Source organism: Lynx canadensis, chromosome A2 (genome assembly GCF_007474595.2).
Source record: "Lynx canadensis isolate LIC74 chromosome A2, mLynCan4.pri.v2, whole genome shotgun sequence".
NCBI classification, from domain to species: domain Eukaryota; kingdom Metazoa; phylum Chordata; class Mammalia; order Carnivora; family Felidae; genus Lynx; species Lynx canadensis.
The window spans coordinates 71,357,844-71,384,836 of NC_044304.2; the positions used below are offsets into that span (position 1 = coordinate 71,357,844).

Consider the following 26,993-nt stretch of genomic DNA (forward strand, 5'->3'; position numbering starts at 1 on the left):
GAGCAGCATGTGTGAATCCTGCAGGGATCCCCTGCCTCATTTTGGAGCTGTTCACATGATTTTATCCTTAGGGTCAGTGTGAGGGCACACTGTGCTTAACTTTTGTGGGTAAAAAAAGAGACATTCCCCCCTCGCCCCCAAAACATCATTAAAACATAGGGGAGAATTCCTAGTAGAAATAGATAAAACATGGTCTTAGGTCTTTCCTTTATTTTTCTAGTATCTAACTCCTGTGTGGATAATGAATGTCCGATGTTTTCTGCAGTGGGAAGGGAAATCCTCAGGAGAGTCCAGTGCCAAGCATCGGCATACCTTTGGAAAAAGTACCTTTGGAAATTATAAACTCTCATGTTGTGAGAAGCCCCACATCCCAGGGCCTTTGATGCCCAGCCTCTGTCCTTTCTGTCTCACTGCACTTTCTGTGTCCCGTAGCATTTGATTATGGTTTTCTAATAGCAAAGCAATACTGAATAGAAAATATTGAAAAACATAGCAAAAGAAACTAAAGTTCACCCTAATTCCACTACTCACATATGGGTGAAAATTAACATTTTAGCACATTCCCTTCTAGCCTTTTTTCTACACATGTATATCTTCACATCACTTCCCCATCATGGCATAGGAGTTGGAAACTCTCCTGTCTAATTCCTTCCGTATGTGCTTTGACTCATGATCTCCTTTTTCAGTTCTTCTTTTTGGAAAGGATTTTTAAAATCCTAAGGTTTTCACGTACAGAAGCCAAAAACATACTGTTTTGTGAAACGCATGACACAGTTACTTACATGATAGAAAAGGGCACAAAATCACATCCCATCCAGATTTCTTTAAAAAAAAAAATTTTTTTTTTTGCGTTTATTTGAGACAGAAAGAGACAGAGCACAAGTAGGGAAGGAGCAGAGAGAAAAGGAGACACAGAATCTCAAGCAGGCTCCAGGCCCTGAGCTGTGCGCACAGAGCCCGACGCAGGGCCCAAACTCACAAACCGTGAGATCATGACCTGAGCTGAGGTCAGACATTTAACTGACTGAGCCACTCAGGCCCCCCCCCCCCCCGCTTTATTTATTTATTTATTTATTTATTTATTTATTTATTATGTTATTATTATTATTTTTACACATCCCATATTTCTGAGCAACCTTTGAGAATTTTGCAATCTCAGCCAACACTTTTGAATCTAACACTTGTTCCAAGCCAAGATGAGAGGCTGGACAGAGTGATCTGACAATATAGTGCCTAGAGCTGCAGAGGGTCAGAAGAGCTGGAAAAAACAGTGTGAGTTTGCAGGGGAAGACATTGCCATTGCAGTTTTTCTAGAACTGTGTGATTGCACGCAGAATGATTAATAAATAGCCGTGTGCTGAGTCAGCTGGGTGTTAGCTGCAGGGAGGAGAGACACATGAATCCTCACAGGTTGTATTTTGTCTGGGGAATCAGGGTTAAACTGGGCATGAGCTCAAAGAGTGCGTAATACCTCCTTCCCACCCCCGAGGGGGATTTAGGAAAGGGGAAAAAAAATGCTCAAATACTTGATTGTGGCAATTGCGGTGAGGGTTCTGGCATCACTCTTATTTACCGCTAACTCATATTTCACAAAGACCAAGAGCTCTCTTAAAGAGCCATTGCGCTCTGTGTAGGAAATGGATAATATTTAAGCCTGAGATAGCTCTGCAAAGACCTATTTCTCTCTAAATTAAATATTCCTTGAAGGCTTTTTTTTTTTTTAATTCTAGAAAAATGTGAGAAAATGCAGCAAGTGGAAGAGAATAAAAACCACTCCTCATCGACCGTGCAGAGATAACCACCCCTGTGACCATTCTGGTCTACGCTTCCTTCGTGGCCTCCCACCTCTCCTCTCTGCTTATTCCTCTCCTATTGTTGGGCCATTTAGGAGTTCCCTGCTGTTACACATAGCATTTCAGGAAGCATCCTTGAAACCAAGACTTTGCATGGAAGCTAAATGACTCCTTTGGATACGTACCCAGCAAAGGGAGTATTGGGCCATCTGGGATAGACATTTAAGACTTGTCACACAGGTCACCAAACTGGTGGACAGGAACGTGAGAGTACTCAATGTACTGCTTTTACCCTGCTGGCAATGTTGTTTTCTCCTTTACTCACTCAGCCTTCACCCACTCTTCCTAATTTGGTAGCAAGGCCAAAAAACAAACAAACAAAAAACCAGTGTCCTGTTTCAGTGCTCACTTCCTTTATTATGTAATGAAGTTAAAAACTACGTCTTATTTTCTCCTGGTGCATTTAAATTTCTTCTTCAGTGAACTGCCTGTTCATCCCTCCCACCCCCGCCCCTGCCTATTAGGGAGTTTTTTGTTTTTGTTTTTTTTTCTGTTGTAGAGTAACACTTTTTTAGATGGTGTGAGTTTGAATGTATTTGTATTTTCTAAGTGTTTATTTACTTATTTTGAGAGAGAGAGAGTAAGAGAACAGGGGAAGGGCGGAGAGAGAGGGAGACAGAGAATCCCAAGCAGGCTCCGTGCTGTTAGCCCGGAGCCTGATGTGGGACTCGAACCAATGAACCATGAGATCACGACCTGAGCCAAAATCAAGAGTCAGATGCTTAACTGACTAAGCCACCCCAGTGCCCCTGAGTGTATTTGTATTAAGCCACTTGAAATAGACAGGTGGAAGTGTCATATTTAAGAAAGAGAATAGCACTTGGGAATGGGAGCGCACGAGTGGAGTCTGAAGAAGAAAGAGGATGTTTAGAAACAGTTTGGCAGTTTTTCCCACTTTCCACTGAAGGAAGGATGCGTGTAGGGAAGTGCACATGTCGTAGATTTTCACAGACCAAATGTACTTGTGCAGCTGGCACCAAGCCCCAGAAACCGACCATCGTAAGCACCTCTGAGCCCCCTCACCCCTGACTTCTACCAGCGTAGGTGAGTTGTGGCTGTTTTTGTACTTGGTACATTTGTGTCTGGCTTCTTCCCTCTTGCTCTACATTATGTTTGTAAGATGCACCCCTCTTCTGGGTAGCTGTAGATGTCGGTCCGCCTTGCTCTGTAGTATTCCCTTGTGCGCGAATGTGCCATGATGTGGCTCCTTTCCACTGCCCACAGGCATTTGGCAGTTTCAGATTCTTGGTTACAAATGGTGCTGTTGTAAATATTCTAGTAGATGTCTTGGTAGCCCTGGTGTTAGATGGCATTTTAACCAGCTTCATGTGTCCACATGCCTCTTCGGCCCCCCTGCACCTCTGTCTCTTGAACAGAAAGTAGAAGAGCAGCGTGAACTTGCGTGGACCGTGTTCTTGTCCTGTCTTTCCACGGAGTTCCTTTTAGTTAGGATGAGAGTAATGAAGTTCTCTTAACAAGGTACCAAGGACTGATCTAAATTGTAGCTAATGGCTGTGGGCTTCAGGCTGGGCTCTCATCTTTACGTGGAGAATTACATTTTCTGTCCTGTTATTTTCTTCTTTGTCAGTTCTTGATTCGCCCCAGTAAACTTGAAGGTTCAAATGGTCTTCAGAGGAAAGAGTTTATTAACACATTGGTCTTACAAGCAACTTGCCTGGGTTTACTGGTTTAATGAAAACCACATCTTTGGGGTAAGGAGTTGGACTTAGGCCATGTGCGTGCGTGAGCCGAGTTTGAGAGATGGACCAAATCTAGATCACATTGCTGTGTGATCTTTTGGTAGAATTAAATAAAAGGCATTAAAAAAATTTATAGCTGCCTTTTACCAGCTTTATGTCTGATTTTTTTTCTCTCTGTCTCTAGATTCTTTGGCTGACATGAGTTTTGAAGTTCTGCCACATTCACTTATCAGCCTGTGGCAAATGCAGTCCTCACCAGAGAGAAGATGAAAGACTGAGAGTTTAAAAAAAAAAAAAAAAACCCATGTGCTACATAAAAATGCCCTGCCCTTGCAAGGAACTGGCAGTTACCTTCCTCCCCTCTGCCGCCCCCTCTCTCTGTACGTGGAGGGAAAGGCTTGTTTCTTAAATTATTATTCTTTAATCCGTCAATTGTGTGTATCTCTTTAAAACTTATCAATACCTTCTGCAAACACATCCAACCCGACAATTCAGTGTCTTGAGGAGAGCCAGGTATTTGTCGGTGTATTTCCAGTTGTATGGGTATCTCTGTAAACTACGAATCACTCTACACTTCTCTCATATGCGTGGCTACATTTTCATCTCCCCAGTGACTTCCAAGAAGCGAGTATTGGACACATGACAAATCTCCACCTTGAACAGGTGAAACACCGATGTTGGGAGGGAGTCCCTTGGTAGAACAGTATGTGTCCTTTGTCTGTTTGCTTATTTTCACTCTCATTGCTTTGGTGTCCTTAATGTTTTATCTGCCATCAAAGGACACTAGTCTTAAATTGATGAACAACAATATGATGTTCTTCTAAAAAAATTTTTTTTAATGTTTATTTATATTTGAGAGAGGGGGTGGGGTGGGGAGAGGCAGAGAAAGAGAGAGAGAGAGACAGAATCTGAAGCAGGCTCCAGGTTCTGAGCTGGCAGCGCAGAGCCCGATGCGAGGTTCGAACCCACGAACTGTGAGATCATGACCTGAGCCGAAGTCAGATGCTTAACCAGCTGAGCCACCCAGGCGCCCCCCCAACATGATGTTCTTAATAATCTGGCAACAGTAAAAGGAGCACAGATAAGCAGAACCAGTCCCTGGAGAAATGGTGCCATAGCTGATTTCCTTCCCTCTCTCCCTTCTTCATCACCCCTCCCCTGTTTAGAGCTATGCTTCTGTTTCTGGCATCTTGTTTCTTGGGGCCCCATTGCCGGCCCCCCCCCCCCCCCGGGGCCCCCCAGAATCCTTTCCTCCTTGGCCTTCATCCTGATCAGGTCGATGCTGCCACCCCCTTTGGAAACAACACGGTAGCAGCAGCAGACCTGCCCGGTCAGGACCAGACAGCACCTTCTAGTCCTTCTGCATATCAGTTCCGGATTCACCCCCCCGGGGGATTCTCTAGTGCCTGTGGTGTGCTTGGTGTGTAAGAGAACCTGCAGCAGCTAGATGCAGCCCCTGCCCTCAGGGAGCTCACCTTCTCCTGGCCGAGATAAACAAATACGCAGCTAGTTATGGAGAGTGGGAGAGATGCCCTGGAGGCATTGGGCAGGAGGGGTGCAGCCTCAGAGGCTGGGGAGGGAGGAGGCTGAAGGTGGTTCCTTGTGCACAGAGCCTGTATTCAGGCCAGGCAGCTTGGGATTGATTGGTCTTGTCGACCCCTGGCTTCCTGGAAGGTTTGCAAGCAGAGAAGATTTTTCGGCAGTGGGTCACAGGAACTTGTAACAGTGTTTTGGTCTTCAGTACTGCACGTTTTTCACTCTTGGAATTAAGATCAAATGTATGAGATTTTAGGATTCACGAGATACCTGTTTCCCAGCATAGCGTATTTTTTCTATGGTTTGAAGCTCCTTTGCCAGACCGGGTTCTACGTCTTTGATTGAGTTGTTGAGAATGTTGCGATGATCCGTGACTTTACAGAATTCACTTGTTCACTTTTAAGGAGATTTTTAAGTGTTCTTTTCCGTGGTCAGTATGGCAGAGCAGTAAACAGGTTCAGGACTTGGTATCACCAGCGGCTAGTTTTCAATGAAACCAAGGCCAGCCATGGAGTGAGTGGGGAAGGAGACCCCCAAATGCACCGACCTTATACAGTTTTTAATGACACGATAAATTGTGCGACACATTTCTTTTCGTGACCTGATCAGTGTCATTAAGCTAGTCTGTGGCTTCTGTTTTCTCATTTTTTTTCAGGGTTCATGTGGAAAAATGGGTCTGTCTTTGGGTTTTAGGAATCCGTATTTCTGAAGGGGTTATTTTAAAAATTAAATAAAAATCCTCCCAGCCCCCCATGAAAACCCTGATGCTCTTGCAAATTATTTTAACTCCTAAAACCTTCAAATAGGAACACAGCAAGACAGTTCATGTTGGATAAGGAGGTATTTTACCAGCACTTTTGGTGGTTTCTGTGGTTTCTGTAGGGGGTTGCTCTAAAGCAAAAGGTATTCAACAGATTCACTATACCTGCCAGGGAGTGCAGTCTGTTGAATAGGTTTTAATTCTTCATCTTTCATTATTGCTTTCTCTTGCACTAATAAAACTCCTAGAATGTGGAGTTTAATTACTTAAAAAAAAAGAAACCTCTTTGTAGACTCTTTAAATGGAATGAAACACGGGAGCATACAACCATAGTAAAACCCCACCTTTTGGGGCCACCTGGGTGGCTCAGTTGGTTAAGCGTCTGACTTTGGCTCAGGTCATGGTTTCACAATTCATGAGTTCGAGCCCTGTGTCAGGCTCTGCACTGATGGCTTGGAGCCTGGAGCCTACTTTGAATTCTGTGTCTCCCTCTCTCTCTGCCCCTCCCCTGCTCGCTCTCTGTCTCTGTCTGTCTCTCTCAAAAATAAACATTAACACTTTTCAGAACTTTGTAGTGCAGGGGTATGTACAGGATATTTTTAGCGATGATTTTTTTTATAGTTTTTTATTTATTTTGAGAGAGAGAGAGAGAGTGGGTGAGGGGCAGAGAGAGACACAGAGAGAGAGATAATGCCGAGTAGGCTCTGAACCATCAACGCAGAGCCTAGTGCAGGGCTGGAACCCACAAACCATGAGATCATGACCTGAGCCAAAATCGAGAGCCCAGTGCTTAACCAGACTGGCCACCCAGGCCAGCGATGATTTTTGTTAGACCGATTAAAATTGGGTAAATGAATTTACAGTGGCCTGGATATTCACATTTTGGAGCCATTCAAATTTAAATGATAGAGAAAGACAGGTACTTAAAAGTTACTTGAATGGAAGCATCGTTGCAGAGAGGAAGCCATTAAAACGGCCAAATGACACTTCTTGGAACGTTGCAGACAACTTCAGGAGTCCAGTGCAAGCCATACAAAGTCCAGACACTGGTGGTCAGGAGATCTTAGGGTTTGTTCAGTGGTTGTGATGTGTACAGAAGAGAGATGGTGTGTCAGACGGAGGCGGTGTTGGGTCCAACAGAGATTTAGCTAGAGAAAAGGCAAATCAGAGGGAGGCGACTCTAAGAAAGAGGCGAGCTGGTGGCTGGGATGAGCATCCCTGGTGTCAGCATCGGGGTATATGGCAGTTAAAAAGTACTCTTTAACGTGGCGCAAAGAAGGAATCGAATGAGAGGGAAGGCAGGTGGATAGAGGTCAGCGCCCGTCTCGGTTTTACTCTGAGTAATTTATGAGGCCTTTGGCAAGGAAGACGATTGCCTGAATACTTCAGAAAGAGGTCAGTATTGCCCAGAAACAGTGTTTGGATGGAATTCCGTAATTTGCGAAAACTGTTGCTGTTTGGCAGGAAAAGATGGGTTTGTGGTGCAGATTTGAAGACCAGGTGGAAGTCGAAAAAAAAAAAAAAAGCGTTTCCTTCTTCCTCTGCTGGACCGCTCCTCCCCGGGAATCCAGCACCAGTAATGCATAGGAAGGAAGACAAATAAAATTGAGCTTCCTTTACTGTCGCTGCACTACTTAAGAGCCAAGGAGAGGCAACTTCTCTTGAGACTGAGCCGGGACCAAAGTTGCGGTGGTTGCTGATGTTCTGCTCAGCGAACGGAGAACGCAATGCTTTTATAGGGAGGGCTGTTACATTTGCTAGCTGGACCTTACTGGGACGTTTTTCCCCCTATAAATTATAGAATAGATGAAAGAAACCCAATAGAATTAATAGAATTGTCAGGCACAATAAAACTGCCTGGATGATATGTTTTGGTTGCTGTCTTCTCCAGCTCTTCCTGAAGACTTGAGTCGAAGTGTTCCAGGCAATGAGACGGCAATGGAAGACTTTGCATGCATGGCTTGGCAGTAAAGTTAAAGCTTTTCTGCCAAGAAGTACGAATTTCCACTTGTGTCAGCAAGATGTGAATTAAAGAAGAAAGAAAAGTGCAAAAACAAACAAACAAACAAAACCATGCAGACACCCTCAAGGCCAAGGTGGACTATCTTGGAGCATCAGAGCCATTGCTAATACTATGGTTGAAGGCGTCCCTGAGGGGTTAGGTGGGGTTTGGCCAGCCTTCTTGACAATCTGAATTAGAGTAGATTCACCTAAGACTTTCCCAGACGTCCTCTAAGAAGGTCCCCGGGGTCTGGACACCCACCCTCACACCTGAAGAACTTTTTCCTTCCAGTAGCCGTCTCTCAACGCCAAGTTGACTGTCCACCTGTCCATTGTACCAACGCCGTGGCTGTTTTCTCTGGCAATGCCATGTCTAGGAAAACCACAGTCACAGGAGCCACAAGGGCAGCAGCCTTTTGTTTATACACCTCTCGGAAGGTCAGGTTAGGTGCTGGGGCACACGGGGACCTTGACAAGGATGCGCCTGTGTGACTAGAGTGCAGAACCGCCAGCCCGAGCCCGTGTGTGTTCTTTGTGTTCTTTGACTCAGCCAGACCTAAACCCCCTGGACCCAGTTTTTCATGCAAGTTGCAGAAACACTGTCTGGGAACCCTGACAGCATTTGCTGCTGCATCTGGTCAGGAGAGCCCCAAATTTGGTGGGACTAGGAAGTCTCAAACCTTGATTCTTGTGTGAGCCTTCTCTATCCCTCCTGGCAAAAGTGCGCGCACTCTGGGTGGTCCTGCTTTTAGAAACCGGTCATGAGGGAATATATCTGGCTCAATGGAGGGTACTTTTCCTGGTACTTGGAGAAAAAAAAAAAAAGTGCATCAAATAGCTTGTTGTGTGGGAAATGAGCTCTATCCCCTTTAACTTCCAAGGAGAGTGTGTCACTTTTGACATAAATGTGTACTTGTGTGTTCTGTGATTGTTCTTGAAAAAAGCAAGCAGAGCGAAGACAACTGCAGACATACGCTAAGCTGGATAAGAAGGCCCACCCTTAATCACACGCTCCTCAGACTGTATATTTGAAATTCATTAGTTCTCTTGGCACTTAGCACATCGAGAGGGGAGACAGGAAATGTATTCTGTCTTCAGGTTTACGAGAAAAGCCTGAATCATCCTTTCACTAACCATATACGTTGTCAGGGCTGGAATCATGGGGGACTGATTTCATCCCCAGCTTTACTGACTTGTGATTTTGGGCGAAGGTCACGTGTCTAAACCTGATTCCTTCATCTGTAAAATGGGGGTGATCCACCTTAGAGTTCTCTTAAGGTTTGGAAGCATCAATTCAATACTAAGTTCTTTGAAAATGGCATTGCCTTATTTTGTATGTTTCCCAGGTATGCCCCATCATTTCACTGGTGGGTATTCCTAGCATGTCCTGAGACAGACAGGTAAGTCAGAGGATAGCACATGCTCTCCATTAAGGGCCAGTTATTAGCGATTTCAGGATTTGTATAGACCATTTGGTCTCTCATCACTACTCAAGTTCTGCTCTTGTAGTGCAAAAGCAGCCACAGATGATATGAGAATCCGCAGACTTGGCTGTGCATTTGTGGACATTGTCATTTGAAATTCACACACTTTTCATGTGTTATAAAATACTCTTCTTCTTTTGATTTTTCCAGCCATTTAAAACTATAAAATCCACTCTTAGCCCACCGGTGTACAATAGCGGGCCATGAGTGTCAGCGGCCAACCGTCACCCTCAAGGAATTTGTGTACTCTTTTTTAGTAAATATCATCCTTGGAGAAACAAAAAGTGGTTTTCTTAGGAAGGTTCAAGTGTCTTGAGTCATCTTTGAAAACCAAGTAGAGAAGAGAGGAGTCTTGTCAGTGCCAGTTTCAAGTAGGCATGCTTTGTAAATGTTGATTATGAGCCTGACCCAAGGTACATCAAAGATGTAAGTGAAAGAGATGATCAGTTGTAATTACAAGTCATTATCTTGAATCTTGTTCTGAAACAGCAGAAATGCTACAAATGTGTAGTCTGGCTCTTGGTAAAGGTACGCACTGGTTTGCTTCCAGGCGGGGGGGGGGGGGGGGGGGGGGGTGGATTTTGGAGCACTTTTCTGCCTCATCTCATGCAGTAGGTTGGTGGAGTGGACTGGCGTATCATTTGATATAAGGGGAAGCCTTATATCAGCCTCCTAGCTTCTGGCCCGGGGCACTTGCAGCCCACCCCCCTGCTTTGTGTTGCTATCAAACAGATAATGAGGGGATTAGTGCTGGTGCCTGGCATTCATAAATGCCATAGTTTATATAGATCCTTTTTGATATACTCTTTAACCCTCAGAAGACCCTGGCAAGTACGAGGGGCAAGTTTTATTATTTGCCTGTTACGTAAGGCAACTGACAGTCTGATATATTTCAAGTTACCCTGGGTCACACACCGATGAAGGGCTGGAGGCAAGTGTGGGACATTCGTTTTCTAACCCTTTTTATTACACCGTGCTGCCTTATTATACGACATGGCTGTTGATGTCATTAATCCCCAAACATTAAAAAATAAATTGAAAAAGAAATAACATCTTGCCCCGGTTCCAGCCCCTGGCAGTGATTTTTAAGTGGAGAGGTTCGTGTTATGAGAATTTTTGCTTTCAAAATGCTACACGCACCTCCTGTAAAAGGTTGAATTAAATGATTTTATTTTTGGTAAGTGGCCCATGTAAGTTTATTATTTATTTATTTTGCTTCTTTTTGCTTCAGCTCCTTTGGCTAAATGAAGCACTGCTGTATTTTTATTGCATACCCTGTCATTAAAAGAAATTGAAAAGACGCTTGTTAGTTTTAATATTGCATGGATGGAAATATATCTGGCACTTTTAGGAACAGTTACAATTCCTAATAGTGCATTTTAAGAAGTAGTCTGGTTTTGTTCTTGATTAAAAAAGAGAAAACTTTCTTAAATTTGCCATAATTCGATAATCATCTTTCGTTGGGGAGAAGGTCCCTGCTTAGTGTGTCGCTGATTTTATTGACTCATTCAGCGTTCCTCTGCAGCCTGTGGGAGGGGAGTATGCTCTGGGGGCGGCGTGAAGGGCCTTTCATTTGTTGGTAAATAATCCAAGCGAAGCTGCTTCCAAGCACCAATTTTCCCCCTTTCTCCATAAACCATATGCTTCTTTAACTATTGGACATCTGCCCCCTTCCATAAACTGTGTACGGCTTTAACTGTTGGAGCTGTTGTTAATTTGAACACAAACCAAGTACTCAGACTTTTTCTTGCATCCAGGTCTGCAACACAATCCTACAGAAGACAGTATTAAGTATGCCTTTGCAGAATTGCTAACTATTCAGAACCCAGAAACACTATGGCAAGATAACGGGTCACTTGATTGCAGTCTGAAGTATCTTTTCCTGATACCTTTCACAGGGAGAGGTAGAATACTTTTCATAATGACCGTAATCTTCCCACATACATATAGAAAAATGGGAAGCAAATCAGTGTTCTAAGGGCTTTGCAGTAGAGACTTTGCAGTAGAGATTTTGCAGGGGTTACTAGTCATTTACAATAGAAGGGAGTCATGCCGATTTGGCCACTTACCTGAAGTATGACTCCAAGCGGGTTGCTTAAACTTGCTAAGCCTCAGGATGTTTACCTGAAGAACTAGGGTGATGAGACTGCATACTTGATGGGCCTGTGAACATTCAAAGGGATTAACACAGACGGAGCACTTGCACACACCCCGGCTTTTAGTAAGTGCTCAGTAAGTGTGAGCACTAGCCATGGTAGTAATGATTGTTTGAAATGCAGTTTCCCCTCTATACCTTTCAGGCATGGCCTGGTGAAAGCTGAGTTACCAAGTTTGGCAGGGAGGGAGGTTAGGGCATTTGGTGTTGTTTGGGAGGCACTTGTGTATAGATATGGACTAATTTAAATAATCATATAATTTTAGGGGCGCCTGGCTGGCTCAGTCAGTAGAGTGTGTGACTCTTGATCTTAGGGTCGTGAGTTCAAGCCCCACGTTGGATGTAGAGATTACTTCCATCAATCAATCAATCAGTCTTAAAAAAAATAATCCTATAATTGTAAATAAACAAGTTTATTGAAATCTCTGTACAGCTCAGTGTCAGTGTTAAGAGTTATTTACTAGGTGTACGAAAAGCCTGCCAGGCACTTGGATTTTAAGAGGTGGAATAAATATTTCGAAAAAAGACTTCAGGAGCTAAATCTGTGGGATAATTTTTGAATCTGGGTGAACTTAATTTGGACTTCTCTAGAGGTTTATTGTAAAGGTCATACTTACGATAGAAGTAAAAGTAAACAAACCAGCTGTTTCTGCATTTCAAAATGGCGGGAAATACAGAAACATAAAAAAGTAATCCACAGAGATATTTTCATGTTGTTTTGGTACATTTCCTTTAAGGGTTTTTGTTTTTTTTTTCAACTTAGGAATTTTGTGTAGAAATAATTATATATTTCTTTTCCTCCTACCATTCCTTCCTCCAGAAATTTGGAAGCATGGTAGTGGGTGAGTGAATGGGCTCTAGATTCTGTTTTGGTTCTGCCATTGTCTAGCTGTGTTTTCTTGGACAAATGTGCCTCAGTTTTTGCACATACACAAATCGCAATCATGCTTACCTCTTAGGATTGGCATAGAGGGCCTCGGAGCAGTTCCTGCCAATCAGTACAGTTCTATTCTGTGTTCATTAAAAATCCTTGCATGCACTGTAGTCAATGACCATACGCCATCAAATAAGATAATGGGTATTTGGTTAATGAGTTTTCCTTATAAATAACACTATGATGAACAGCTTTGAATATAAATCATTGTCTTCTTTGCTAATTTTTTCCTTCAATATATCCTGGAAGTGGAATCACCTGGCCAATTGTGGAAATATTTTAATAGTGTGAGAAAATGAATTATTTCTCAGTATTTCTCCTCATACTCAATAATATTGCTCTTACAGTTTTACTGGAATGTTCCCAGTTGTTTTCTGGATGTAAGTTTTGTGTCGAAAGGATGAATGTTCCTTTAGGGTAGTACTTTGCCTCCGTTGTGGTCAAATCCAGTATGCTACCTATTTTTATACAGACCATGGGCTGAGAATGGTTTGTAACATTTTAAATGGGACATGTGAAAATGATATGAAATTCACATTTCACGATCCATGAATAAAGTTTTATCGGAACACAGCCATGCTCATTGGTTTAGGTCTTATCTATGGCAGCTTTCATCCTGTAGCAGCAGAGTTGGGTAGTTATGAAGTTTGTAGGTCTATACAAACTTGAATTTTGGACCAAAAGTCAAATTTATTTTTTATTTATCACTGAGTAGGGAGGTCCAGTAGCCAAATATTTAAGTGTGGGCTTTAGTGTTCTCACTCCGTGGGCTTCAGGTTCTGCCCGAGGAGCAGCTGTGTGATCTGGGTAAGTAACCAAGCTTCCCTGTGTGACAGTTTTCTCATCTGGCAAATAACGGTGCCTTTCTAATCAAGTTACAGTGTTGACAAAGCGACACAGGCAAGCATCGTCCTTCCAACCTCATAGTAAGAAAATGTTGGCTGTTATTAATTAGTCAGTGGTTAGTAGATTTAAGTTGGCAGGCTTTTGAGAAAAGAGACTGGTAGGAAGAATGAGCGAAAACAAAATTACTTGTATTTTAGAAAGGTAGATGAATTTGGTCTTCAGTTTCCTTAATTGCTCTTACTGGGACTTCTTAAAAAAATGCATTCCCTTAGTGTTGGGACGTTAGGTTCTCCTGAATGTGCCTAGAAATCTGAAACAGAGGCAAAAGAAAGGTCTGACTTGTGTCCTGGTTCTCAGTCTCACGGGATAGTTGGTGTCCACCGTGCCCAGTTGACCGGGGGAGCGGGTACCAAAGTGTCCTGTGTTGGCTATGACCAAGAACATGTGCTCTGGAGAGATTAGGTTTTGTGGCCCTTCCTCCTTCACTCCTAAGATGGTATCTGAGCCATTATTTGAAAATGTTATACAAACTTGCCGACTTTAATGGCTGAGTGAAGCAGGCTGGATAGGCAGTCTCCTGCCTTACCTATGGTAAAATTGTAAAGAATCCAAATGCATTTAATTTGCGTTTCTCAAACACACATTTCATAGCTGAGGTCAAAGTGGGTGGTTGCTAGAGGGAGCTTCTGTTGTAGAAACCTGACCCAGCACCACCTGGCCTTGCCCAGAGGCTAAGTCAGCAAAAGTGAGCCCTGCTCCCCTCCCCTAATCTTGTCATAGGGATGGAGCCTCTGGTTCATTTTGGTACAGTAATGATATTCTCTTGATATTTAAATGTGCTCTCCAGGAGGGTCTGATTTCTGCAATGGAGTAAGCATGGTCTTTAAAATTTTATTAAAAATATAATACCGCCATATGCTCAGGCTTTCTCATTATGCAGTCTTCTGAAAACAAAAACCATGCATCATAAACACAGCAGATGAAGCCAGTTAAATTTGTGTTCATTCTTGCAATTTAAAAAATGGTAGAAAGGTTAGGGAATGGGACTTTGATCTTGAGGTGGAGGAGGGGTGCAAACCTGGAAGCCACCATTCCAAAGTGCTGCCAGAATATTCTTGCGTGCCTTTAAAGGAAGAGAAGGCTCTTCTGAGTCCTCCCGCTGAATGGGCTGGGGTGGATCTCCAGAGTGATAGGACCTGTCCCATCAGAGGACACGGCGGGCAGCAGCGACCTGCACGCTCCGGCTTTGGGAACAGGCATTTCGTTGTTTCTGGTAAACTGTTGGTTGTGAGTCTTCTGGAATCCGCACCGTTCATGTCTGTTTGTGCAAAGTGAGAAAGAGAGGCTCTTCATGCTTCTAAAAGATGAAAACCAAGTTCTGAAACACATCTCTAATGCCTAAATGTTCGTGAGACTGTTACTCACAGATAGGCATAAATGCGCTATTAAACGGAAAGAAAAAAAATTTTGGCCCTCCTGAGAATTTATTGTGCTGCCTTTGATGTCACTAATTAACTCACTCTGTGTAAGCAGCGCCCAGCAACTAATAGCAGGCTAATAGAAGAAGCTTCATGACATTTTAGAATCCTTCATTCGAAGAAGGGTCTTCTCAAGCTCATGGAAAATAAGGAAGATCTCCTCCTCCCTTTTACAGGAATGCCTGCAGGGGCCCTCAGGGTTCTGTTTCATCTGTTTTATTTTCTCTTTCCTGGCGTAGGCGGGACTTGGCTCGTGCCTTCTGTCTGGAACTTTCAAAGTTGGTTAGTACTGTTGGGTTTGGGTTTGGATTTAAACGCCCCACCAGGTTGGGTAGCGTTCCCCAGGTCACAGGAACACCTTGCTGTCCTGGTCTCCAATGCCCAGGAGCAAGGATGAGCAGGGTTATAGACCTCGGATTTGTCAGGGGTCAGAGGCACGGAGGAGAGTGAATGGAAGCCCTGTGGGCCACCGGGCATGCCTGGTGAGGCCTCAGACAAGCTGATAGCGTTATCAGCTCGTGATTTTCCAGATGGGCAAGGAGCCCTCATTGTATCGTCTCTGGAGAAGGCAGGAGGCTGCTCGCTGGGCGTGCGGAGCTCTGGGCTTGGAGCGGTACTAACAGCCATTGCAGGTTTGGTGTTTTAGGTGATCTGAATTCCCATTTTGCCTTCCTTGCCTGCTTTCTTCTGTCCTGGCTCCCCTTCTGAAGTTGCATAGAACTCTGTGAGCGTAGTAGGGAGGGAGGTGAGAAATCAGCCTTGGGTTGAGCACTGACTTGTTTTTTTGGAGGAGATAGTTCCTGGTGACGGGCTGGTGGGAAGTTGGTCGATCTAGACTAAGTTCTGTTCTTCGGCAGAAGAACTCTAGAAACATTCACACATTAAGATGCCCATCCTCTGAGGACAGCATTTTCTGCTTTCTCTCCTTTCACCTGGGACGTCCTGCTTGACGAAAGCGGGAAGAGAGAGCTACGCCATAATCTTAGGGGGAGGGTTGCCACTGGAATTTCTCCAGAGCTCCAAATCCTGATGCTGGCCTCGTCTTGCAGGCCCTGCAGTTGGTTTAAAGGGTGCAGACAAAGCGGAGTGCTCTCTCCTGATCCATCTGGGCCACTCCCTCTGTCATCAGTCATTGTCAATGGGAGATGTATGTGTAGCCGCTCAAGGGCCATGTCTGACCCCAAGGGCATTGGAAATGTTCTTAGAGAAGGCATTGTTTGCTCGCTGCCTTTGGAAGCCAAGCTCCAGACATTCTAGGGAGCAGCCCCTGGCTGAGACCTAGCTGCAGTCTAGAAGGAAAGAGGCAAGACTGTGCTTCTAAAACCTACGGGAACTTTATTCCTCCTTCGCAGCCTAATTCTGCTATGCTTCTGAATCTACTCAGCCTCGTCCCTTTTTCGTTTCTGATCTCTCTTTGGTCAAAGTCTTGGAGGAGAATTCCGAAACAGGGAGGCGAGGACTTGGGTCCCCCGGGTCTTTATTCAGAGAACGTCGAAATGTAAATCACCAAAGAAGTAAAGCTGACAAGACGCAACAGACGCATCATAGGAAAACATGAAATAATGCTCTTTCCAAACACAGCGAGGCGATTTCCTGGGAGGAAAGCAGAAACCTGGGCTCTGCTTCTTGCTCAGAAGGGGAGGGTGGGGCCCCAGGCTGGTGGAAACACTTCACAGGCGGCTATAGTGCACAAAAGCCATTGGCTGAGCCTCGGTGGGGTGCGAGGGCCGGGCAGAGGGCATGTGTGCGTCTCAAGCCTGTGCTGCTGGGATGCCTCATGGTACCCAGGCCCCGAGGTCAGATGACTCATCATTGATTTGTCATTCGGGCCCCCTGGGTGCTTCCCAAGGGTGTGTTACATTCACAAAAACTTACTGGGGGAGTAGCGGAGTTTTGAAAATGTCTATGCACAAAACTGGAATTACTTTCTGTCTTCTTTTGGCGACGGCTGTGGTGGCCGAGGCTGGGAGTGCCTAAAGACTCCAGGTGTCACTCCCCAAACCTGTTCACAAATAGACCTCCTGTCCCCTTAACAGGGCTGAGTGGCTTCGTTCAGCAGGGCATGGTTGGGACTCTTCTTATGTCCCTTGCTTGCCGGTTTCTGATCTGGACAGTGGACCCAGCCCCTCGTCCTGCTGCAGTAGGACTGTTGTGGGGACCCTGTGAGATGGCAGAGACTATAGCACTGTGTGGGGGTAAAGGATTATTTCTTGGCTTAAGGAAGGGGGCGATGTTTGCTTGTGAGGGGTCCGACAGCGACATCGTCATTTGCATCCTGACCTGGCCTCAGACCTCTGTTTTAATCCATTTGAAGATGACTTTATTATTAATCATTCAGTATGGAAATGATGAGGTTTCACACACTCAGACCTTCTGAAACATGGAAATACTATTCTCCTGTTAGAAGCCCATTCGGCTAGAAATCTGAGCATCCAGTCTTTTTTTTTTTTTTTTTTCCTCCCCTTAACATTTTGTTGCCTCCTCCCCTCACCCCTTCCCCCCACCCCCCTGCCCCCATCCGCCTTTCCTTTTGGCTCACCGAAACCTGAGTGCCACTTTTCTGGGAAAGCCTGATATTCTGACTTCAGTTTTGTAATTTAATGATGGAGAGTTTCCTTAGTAAACCAAATTTAGAGTCCTAGAATGCTTATCTTATATCCAGACCTTGAACATAAAAGGCATTTTATACCCGCAATTGTTCATTTAATGAGCAATTGCAGAGTGCAGGCCGGTTAAGGGATTGAGCTATATGCACTATTATTGCAAGAAGTATTCCGAAATACCAGAAATAGGACGTAAGCTCTGATCAGGGAGACTGTGAGCACAATTACCTTCTTTTCAAATCCTTCTGTGACACTGCGGGAGGAAAAAGGACTTTGAAACTTGAAAGGAAAGAGCTTGCTTTCAACCTCAAAAGCTAGGAGGAAAGGGCTCTGAAATTTGCTCAGAATTCCCAATTCACCATTAGCCTGTTTCTTCCTTTAGCCTCAAGGCATTCTCCGCTTTTTGAAAAGATGTTAAGAAATTCAGTCACAATAGAGAGCCTAGTTTTGAACATGTTTCACTCGGTCCATTGAGGTCTGGGCTCCAGCCTTTGTGTGGGGTGAATTGAGCTGAGCAGCTAGCTGGTTGGAGACAGGTGAATGAGGAGTCGCTGTGCTGTGCAGTCGCAAATTCTGGCAAAGAAAGAAGCTCCTTTATTTTACAATATGCATTCCGGTACAACCCCGCCAGTGGCAATATGTGGAGTTGAGCCTGTTCTTAAGTCAATACAGAGTACTTGGTTTATAGCAACTCTTGTTAAGTTTGTCTTGTAATTGAAGCTGCTGTTGACCTTGCTTGGGGACCATTTGTAAAACCGTTTATTTAGCATAAACTGAAATAATAAACCCTCCTTCTCTCCGGCTGATTGTGATAGGGTGACATTAGTTTGATTTAATGATTAGCCGCCTGACCCTTCTGCTGGAGAGAGCGGCTTGAATAGAGAGAGTTCACTCGGAAGCACTCAGAAAGAATACTAATGAGCTTGTTAAATTTAGCATGGCTCCAACCACTTTTAATTCCTCTAATGGGAGCGGCACTGCCTGGGAGAGGGCGAGGGAGGCAGGGAGACACCGAGAATGTTCCTAGAGGGTCTGCACACTAGAGAAAGCCCACCAAGAGAAGTTTGCAGAAAGTAGCTAGCCAGAGCCTGGGGTCCGAGTTGTAAGTATTGCCCGTTGTCTTATACTCTGTGTCTTCTCTGTCTTGGGGGAAGAGAGGAGTAATGGTGTTAAAACGGGATTTAAGGGAACAGTTTAAAAATCGATGTTAATTTGAAAAAAAAAAAAAAAAAGGCAGCCACGTGCACCGTGAGCTCTCCTCATCAGCTAATTTTGCCAGGGTTGCAGGAGATGTTTCTGGTTGGTGATGCAGTGCAGGGTTTTATTTTTATACCGGAAGAATCGTCTGAAACTTTTATCCAAGGTCCAGGCCAAAAAGCCGTTGCTTCCTGGGTTGCGAGGAGAAATCGTGCAGGTGTTTGCGAGTAAGTGCACAGGAGCGTGTGTTCGAGTCCCGCTTCTCACCACACGGTTTCGTTAAGGCTTCATTGTCAGTGATCTGAGCGGTGTTTGCAAGGAGGCAACTTTTGAGTTTCCAGCGATCATGGCACTAAGACTCGATGATGTCGGTTGCCTTTGGGTGAGTTTGGAAAAATCTGGGACAGTTTGTAAAATGCGATGCTTGGGCAGCTCTCCATCGGGGGGCAGGAGTTTGTTAACTTGCACTCGAGCGTGGATATACAGAAGGAAGGAGGTCCAAAGAGGGATTCTGATGACAGTATTTAAAATTGTTTTTTTCCTGACACTTTTTAGTGAATTGCATGTTTCCGTGTGACCCCCGAGTTAGCAGCTGTTTGACATAGAGAAGCAGGAACAGCCCCCTGCCTGTGTTTGGCCGTTAAAGTCCATTGGCAGATGCTCCTGGAGCAGTGGGCTGTTGGCTTACATTTTTGCAGCCGACTTCTGCTTGTTGCCATGGTGAACAGTATGTTTCTGTCAATAATTTGGCCTGGCGTAGCCTGTCTGCACTGACTCTCAAACTTTATTGAACAACTCGGCACAACTGAACAAGATTAGACAGTTTCTTCTTTTGGCTTACTGAAGTGGTTGCTAAATTTATAAGAGCAGGCAGGAATATGGCTTGGAAAGTTTCCTTTTCACTGCAGAGAGCGTGCTCTCTAGCCTCAGAGCTGTTTGTATTCTGGAGCGTGTGTACTGTCAGGGTTTGATCTGAGTGCACGTTAGAAGCGAGAAGCAGCTTAGTACACGAGGTAAACTTCAGGAAATAGTTGCCTACAGGAATTTCTTGGCGAGGAGGGAGGGGGTGGGTAAACAGTGTGTTGGCATCGCCTGTCGTAAAAGTGAGTGTGATGAAAGTTTGCACACTCAGAACATTCTTGCCTGCAGTTTACTAAAGCAATGAGTTAAGGTTTTCTGTATTAACTATTTGAACTTTGTTTATTCCTTGTTATAACTTGCGTAGTCACACGTTAGTATCACTCTCATTAAGAAAATAATAAAAGTTTAGTACTTGTGAAAAAATCACTTAGCTGAAAAGGCACCCCATTTCCACTCCTCCCCGCCCCCCAATGGCTTCCTTCTCCCAGGAGACTGGGGGTGGGGCATGGGAGGGCCCTGCTCAGACCAGGCCCAATTATTCAACTATTTGTGAAGTTGGAATTCAGCGGCTCATCATGAAGGCATGGCTTCTAAGAAACTCACTCTATTACAGGGATGCCGTTCCAAGAGAAGAGAAGAGAAGTTAATTTCTTCTAGGAAGATTAAGTCAAGGGAATCCTGTTTTCAACCTGGAACAGATTAGCGGAGGAGCTTGGTTATTCATTAACCAGAGAATGCTAATTATGTGTCAAGACGGCTCTTGGGGGAGGGCTTTCGGGTTTTCCAAATGAAGGTCCATCCTACAGAACTTGCACCTCAGTGCCACGAGTTCACTTCAGGTTGAAATTTGAAATAAAGATTTAATACAGGCGTAAATTAGTGGAAAATATGACGTTGACCATTTGCAGGTTATAGGAATTTTTATAAAACTGACTAAGAGGTTTAATGTTTTTGACACCCTTTCGCAAACCCTGATTCTATAGCCTGCGACTTCACTGCTAATGAAGTATGAGGTTGGAGTGGCACCTACAAGGATTAGTCAGAAGGGAAAATAAAAATGGAGGGTTTTGTGAGTTGGTTTGTTTTTTTTTTTTTTTTTTGGTAGTTTGTTTTTAACTGAACAAAAGCATGCGCTTTGAATTGCTTTTGTAAAGATCGATGTGGGAAAGGGTGGGATTACACTGATTTTTTCCTTCTGTTTAGTAGTTACTTGATAGATTAAACTCATAATCTATTCCATAATTACAAGATTTGGGGGAGAAGATCTGCACAAAACAATGCTAAAGTAATGTTTCACAGTTTCCCTGCAGCAGTCAGCAAATTCACTGTAAAGACCAAAGCATACCTCATTGTCTGTTCTGTTCTGCAAGTCATTTGCTAGGCTGAAACAACAATTGCTTATTTCTTCAAATCCCAGACAGAGGCAGAAGGATTCAAGTTGCTTTGGGTAGTTGAAGCCATTAGTCAACACAGAACAGTAGTCGTGACTATAGTCTATATATTCATGCTTGCCCGTGTTTATAGCTGTACTTGCTTCTGAATTTGTACAAACAGTCATGAATCTGCTAAAGCATACTTTTTCTGTTGTTTAGGGGCTCTCGGCCAGATAGAACTGCTTTATGCAATACTTTGAAGAGAAGTTTATATGTTGGGATAAACCGTGTTCAAAATCTGTCCATCTGAAATGCACAACAGCATTATCGCTCACATACATATATGTGTATTTAAGATCAAGAATGGAAAATCGTTTTCAAATTAGATGTGTAAGCCGTGCGCAAACGGCTTTGCTTCTGTCAGCACGGACCTTCCAGAACACAGTCTGCTGATGAACTGCAGAACTTGTTTGGGAGCTTGTAGTTTAGAATGTGTGTATGATTCTACCAGATGAATTGGCCCATTTGTTGTGGGTTCAGATCACTCGTTTGGTTTAGTTTTAGGCGTGGGTTCTTTAATCTGCTCTTATAGAAAAGGTCCTCCAGTCCCATTCCCAGAGAGCCATAATGGGTCGATGGGAAGGTCCTATGGATCAAAGGGAATGGAAATACTGGAGGCGGGAATATTGAATGTGTGTGGAATTTCAGAAAGCTGTTTCTTAATGTCTGAAGCGGCGTCCGGACCCCCGCAGAACATGTGCCCGTATCCGCACAACTGACGCCTGCCTCGCCCACAGAGCCGTCTTGCCCTGGGAATTACAGTCTTGCTCCATTTTCTTCTTGGTTCTCAGCAATGTTCTGTGGGCTGCAGCGAAGTAACTTGCAAAGGGCACTGTAGGTTTCCACGGTTGGCACCTTTATCCCTTTGTAACTAGTGGGTCTTTTGTCCCATTTCAAGCTCCAGTAAACCAGCGGGTTACAGACCTAAAAAGACAAAAACGGGAAAACTTCTGGATCACTGTGGGCCCTTTGATCCCTAGATCACCCAGAGCCTCAGCGGGTGTCTGAGCTGCCCAGATACCTGAGCGGCCCAGCTTCCTCAGACAGTCAGGGGGAAGCTGGACATCACAGCCTCAGGCTGGCAGAGCTTCCAGCTCCACTTGGGACCTGCAGGGATATTGGCAAGTCCCTGATGAAAAGCCTCCCTGGCAGATTTCGGTTGTAAGCTGGCGATGATAATTTGCTGACCCCCTACATCTCAACTTAATAGGCTCATTTCCCGCCCCCCCCCCCCCCCCATCCTTGGATTTGTATTTTGGACCTTCATTCATAAGCAGTTTTGCCTGGAGACTATCCCATCATGGTGTAGCTTTCAACGTTGCCAAGAATGAGAAATAGGCTTCTTTTGGGGAGGAGGGAGAGAGAGGGAGACCTAATTGATTACTGTTTTTGAATCACTCCTTCCAGTGGCTCACGGAGCTTTCGTTTTCCTCCTTTCCTTAGAAGATGAAAGTCCTGGGCAGACCTATCACAGAGAGAGAAGAAACGCAGTCACCATGCAGCCACAGAGTGTCCAGGGGCTCGGCAAGATCAACGAGGAGCCTTCGACATCTAGTGACGAGAGGGCCTCACTGATCAAGAAGGAGATCCATGGGTCCCTGCCGCACCTGGCTGAGCCCTCTGTGCCGTACCGCGGGACTGTGTTTGCCATGGACCCCAGGAATGGTTACATGGAGCCCCACTACCGTAAGTGGTTCCTGTCCCGCGGCCCCCATTCCGGGAGCTGCGGAAGGCCAGGCATGTGCGTGTGCATGCGTGCTTCGTGAGTTATTGTGCTGGTATTAATTGATATAAATGTTTAATTGACTTTTTTTCCCCACTCTTCTCCCCCTCTCCTACATCCTGTCCATTCCTCCTTTTAGAGAGAGCCATTTTCTTACATCTCTAAGCAACATCAAGCCTTCAGGAAGGTGTCCATCTGTGGCTAATCCACATGGACCTTTGCTGGGAACGAGAACCAGATTTCTTCCACCCAAGTAGACACTGCAGGAGGAAAATTGGTTGATGGGGGTAGTTATTAAAGTGGGCTGCATTGGCAGGAGTCTTCAACAACAGCTATTCCCATTTTTAATGATTTTTTGCGTAATTGTTGAGGATGAACAGACCTCTTTTAACAGATCGTTGCTAAATTCCTTAATGCGGAAGATTTTTTGCTACCTGTTTTGCTTTCCTCTCCGGCCAGCATGCCAGAAATGTGCGAAGCTCCTTTTCCAGCACTGATAAAGTTTAAGTAAATCACCAGCACTCAGAACAAAAGTGTATGATGGTTTTCTCCAAAGAATGATGTATAAGGGGTGACTTTATTTGTGGCCTGTTTCTAGTTAAAAACAATATAATTTGGTTGTGGAGTAATGAAGTTCACATTGAGGTGCCAAAGCTTACAGCTCTTGATTACAGATTTATCACCTTGCCAGGATACAGACTTGCCATTTAACCTTCCCGGCTCCAATTCCAGATGATCCATTGAGCTCCAGTGAGGGGCACTGGTTTGTGTTTCCCTTTTTCCACATCATTCAGAAATTTTAGTGTTTTAAGGCAAAAGGTCATTAGCCAGATGACTGATTAGTGAGGACAGCTGATTAGTGCTTTTTTTTTTTTTTTTTTTTTTTTCCTTTTTGCTCAAGAAAGTGCCCAGGATAAAAGCTAATTTCATCCCTTCGTTAGCTGGCTTGCAGCAGAGGGGAATGTTCCCTCATCAGGGTGCAGATCAAAGAGCCCGGAGCAACCTTACGTCTCAGCAACTGCTCCCCCCCCCCACCCTTCCCCACCGACCAGATTACATTGTTAGTAAAGACGGAAGGTACATTATTTTTGTAAGTGCAGAGCGAATTATTTTTTAAGTGGTCAGAAGCATAGAGGAAAGGGTCTTAGGGATTCTTGTAAGCTTTTGGACAAGGCTACGACTTCTCTGATCAAAAAGTGCTTATTGGTCAAAAATAACAACTTCTCTGATCAAAAAGTGCTCATTGCTGCAGTTGTTTTTACCAGTCTAGAAGTGAGGAGGAGTGGGGCGTGCCTCTTTTTCTTCCTTCATTAAAGTTTATTTCATTGTCTTTCTACTTTTTTTTTTAGGAGAGTTTGAAACAGTGTTGGCAGGATTTTTCTCTGGGCACAGTCTTGTTTCCTACATTGTATTTTTATTTAACGGGTCTCTCTGTTGGATCTCTGTTCCTGCAGAAAATGGGAGGGAATCCGCATCCTAAATTTTTACTCCCTGAGTGTATTTACTTTTTAGAAAGACTCCAGCCTAGCTTATTAGCCACAAGTTCCCTGCATTGTTTTCATTCTTATGTGTGAACACAAACTTTTCCCGTCTCTTATTTATGTTTTGTTTTCTATTCCAGATGCCCACTAATTAGTGAGGTATTTAATTGGGCAGGACAGCTGACGAATACTTCTCTTCCGGTTGATGGAAGTAGGCAGATGACCGTTAACTTTCTCTCCGTGCCATTTAACTTGCAGCTTGTTCTTGGTTCGTTGGTTCTAACGGTTTGCCCATTGGATCCTCTCCCTCCATTGAGGGATAGGCTCTCTGCACACCTGGGATCTGTGGCACCGTGTTTGTGACCCGCCTCTCTTGGGCCACCAGTGGGATATTAACTAGCTCAGGGCACTGGAGAGCTCTTAGCGGGGCTTGGGACTGTTCTGTTTAGAGGACATAGACCAACAGCTTGATGTCTTCAGCTTTCCCCACTGTTTTGTTCAAGTCACTGTTAAAATTGCATGGTGGCTGACAAACTATGTACGTTGCCTATAACCAAGTGGCAAATGCATTTTGACCCACCATCCCAATGTACTCTCTAAACTGGCCCTAAATAAATGATATCATGACATATATAACATGGTTGGGGGAATCCCAGGGATTACCCAGATCAGATTACCATTTAGGGGATTTCGGCTCAAGGTCCAGCTTTGCCATTTTGTGGCTATGTAACTTGGCCAAGCGTGTTGACCCCTTGAAAAATCATTTGCTAACTATTTACTTGGCGTTATAATGTCACTGCTGCTCCATGGCGTTTTCCTGACAATTAAGGGAGACCGTGCAAATATAGTATTTGATAAAATCTCTGGCTCATGATGAGTGCTTCACATGATTATGGCACTTCCCCCCCGGGCGTCCACTTCATTAAAGTTTATGTCATTTTCTTGTTCCACTTCCTCCTGTTCCTTTCCATCATCATCACTGCCACCATCACCGCCACCATCAGCACCTGTATGTGATTAGTTCAACTCTCCAAACCAAGGTGTTTTTGTTAGTGCTGCAGTCGCGTGTGTTTCTCTGCCTCCCTGAGATCCACAGATCTTCCACAGATCAGAGATCAAGTGGGCCATAAACCTTGGGAAAAAGGTTGGTGTCGGCACTGTGCACGTGGCCTTCTGAACATAACCTCTCTCCCTGAACCTTAGTGAATTCTCTCTAATCTTTTGCTCTTTTGTAAGTACGGAAACATTTAGATGATTTTGAGAAGTTTTCACCTGTTAAATTCTTGGCAGAAAGTGTTTTATGTAGCAAATACAGACTTATCTGGAAAACATGACAGGTGCAGAATTATTCAAATGAAGTCTTTTATTTTTATTTATTTATTAAAAAAATTTTTTTTTAACGTTTTATTTATTTTTGAGACAGGGAGAGACAGAGCATGAACAGGGGAGGGTCAGAGAGAGGGAGACACAGAATCTGAAACAGGCTCCAGGCCTGAGCTGTCAGCACAGAGCCCGACGCGGGGCTCAAACTCACGGACTGTGAGATCATGACCTGAGCCGAAGTCGGCCGCTTAACCGACTGAGCCACCCAGGCGCCCCAAACGAAGTCTTTTAAAGATGTCCTCAACTAAGCCTCAAGGAGTTAGATAGGATGTAACTGTAGTTTGTCTCGAACCCTATTGGGTCATTTAATCTTCTCGCAGTATAATGAGTATTTTTTTAGTACTTTATAATAAAATCCATCCCCCTGATCTGGATTTAATTATCCAGGTAAAGCTAATGAATGACCAATGTGATGCTGAAGTCACATCTTCAAGACTTTTTAGGGTGTGAGCGAAGCACCGTCTTTTTAAAATGAGACCTGGAAATTCAGTTCCATTTCTTTACCTGTCGGTACTGCAGCCCTGCAGTGGCTCAAGGTTCAGAAACCTCTTTTTAAAGGCCGTTCATTCCCTTTTCTTTTGAGTCATGTGCTGGCTTCACCAGGTTGTTGGGGAGAAAAGAATCCTCAATCCCGTGTCGCTGCGCATGGGAACACTCACAGGAATTCCTTCGTTTCTCTGTGGTTGGAAAATGTGGACTTTCCAAGATGGCTAATTTGTGCTTCTATATATACTAACTTTGTATTTCTAACGTGTGGGCAGGCTTCCCGTAAGACCGGAAAAGGGAAAATCGTTTCTTTACCCTCAGAAGGACATCTGTAAAATCTTTATTGCACAAGACTTTATTATCCTTGGGCATGGAATGTTGCATCTTCGCAAACTGCAGTTGGCTGGATTCAGAGTATTTTAGGTTTTGTGGGTTTGACTTAAAAAAAAAAAAAAAAAGGAATACCAGGGAGAGCGGGCACTTCAAACGTTCGCAGCATATGTTTGGAATAAAATCCTCACAGGGGGCCCCCGGAGGGTATTCTCCCCTGAAGGGTAGTGGCGGAGGGCTTGTATATCAAGGCGAGAAAGTAGACGTTCAAGCGCCGCGGCTCAGGCCTGGGGTGACGCCGCCTGGCGGGTTGCTGCGCGATCACTAGCGCTTTTTCCTCCCGGAGAGCGTGGGAGGGGCCGGGCTTCAGAGCCCCGACCTGCTTGTACCGGAGTCAGGGTTAGGACCCCTGTCCCCTTCCTACACTTTCATTTTGCCCCTGCTCCATCCGTAGCCAGGTTATTTCAAACTACCATCACCCCGGCTTGCACTTAACCACCACGCACTTCATTCTCTTAGGAACTTGTGAAGGCAGGTGACGTCATAGTTCAGGCATCCCTGCACCCCGGCGGATGCTTAACTTTTCCTCTCGTCCCTGGGACAGAAAACATGGGTTGCGTTGTCTTCTGTCTTCCTGCGAAGGCTCATGTGTTCCGACTGTCCCTGCTGGAGTCTTGGTGGGGAGCTTCTCAGATTCACCAGGCATGCCTTGCAGGGCCCCTGCTGGTTCTGTTACAAGGAGGAGAAGG

General features: G+C 44.6%; 1 protein-coding gene across 2 annotated transcripts in view; it reads left to right on the forward strand.

The window, feature by feature from the left end:
* The window catches only part of GLI3 (GLI family zinc finger 3), a 281,557-nt gene that overhangs the window by 66,380 nt on the left and 188,184 nt on the right, over positions 1–26,993 (forward strand). For both annotated transcript variants that reach the window (XM_030307709.2, XM_030307710.2), the window contains exon 3: positions 22,285–22,527. In XM_030307709.2, the coding sequence (XP_030163569.1) occupies positions 22,285–22,527 (243 nt within the window). The remainder of the gene's footprint in view (positions 1–22,284; positions 22,528–26,993) is intronic.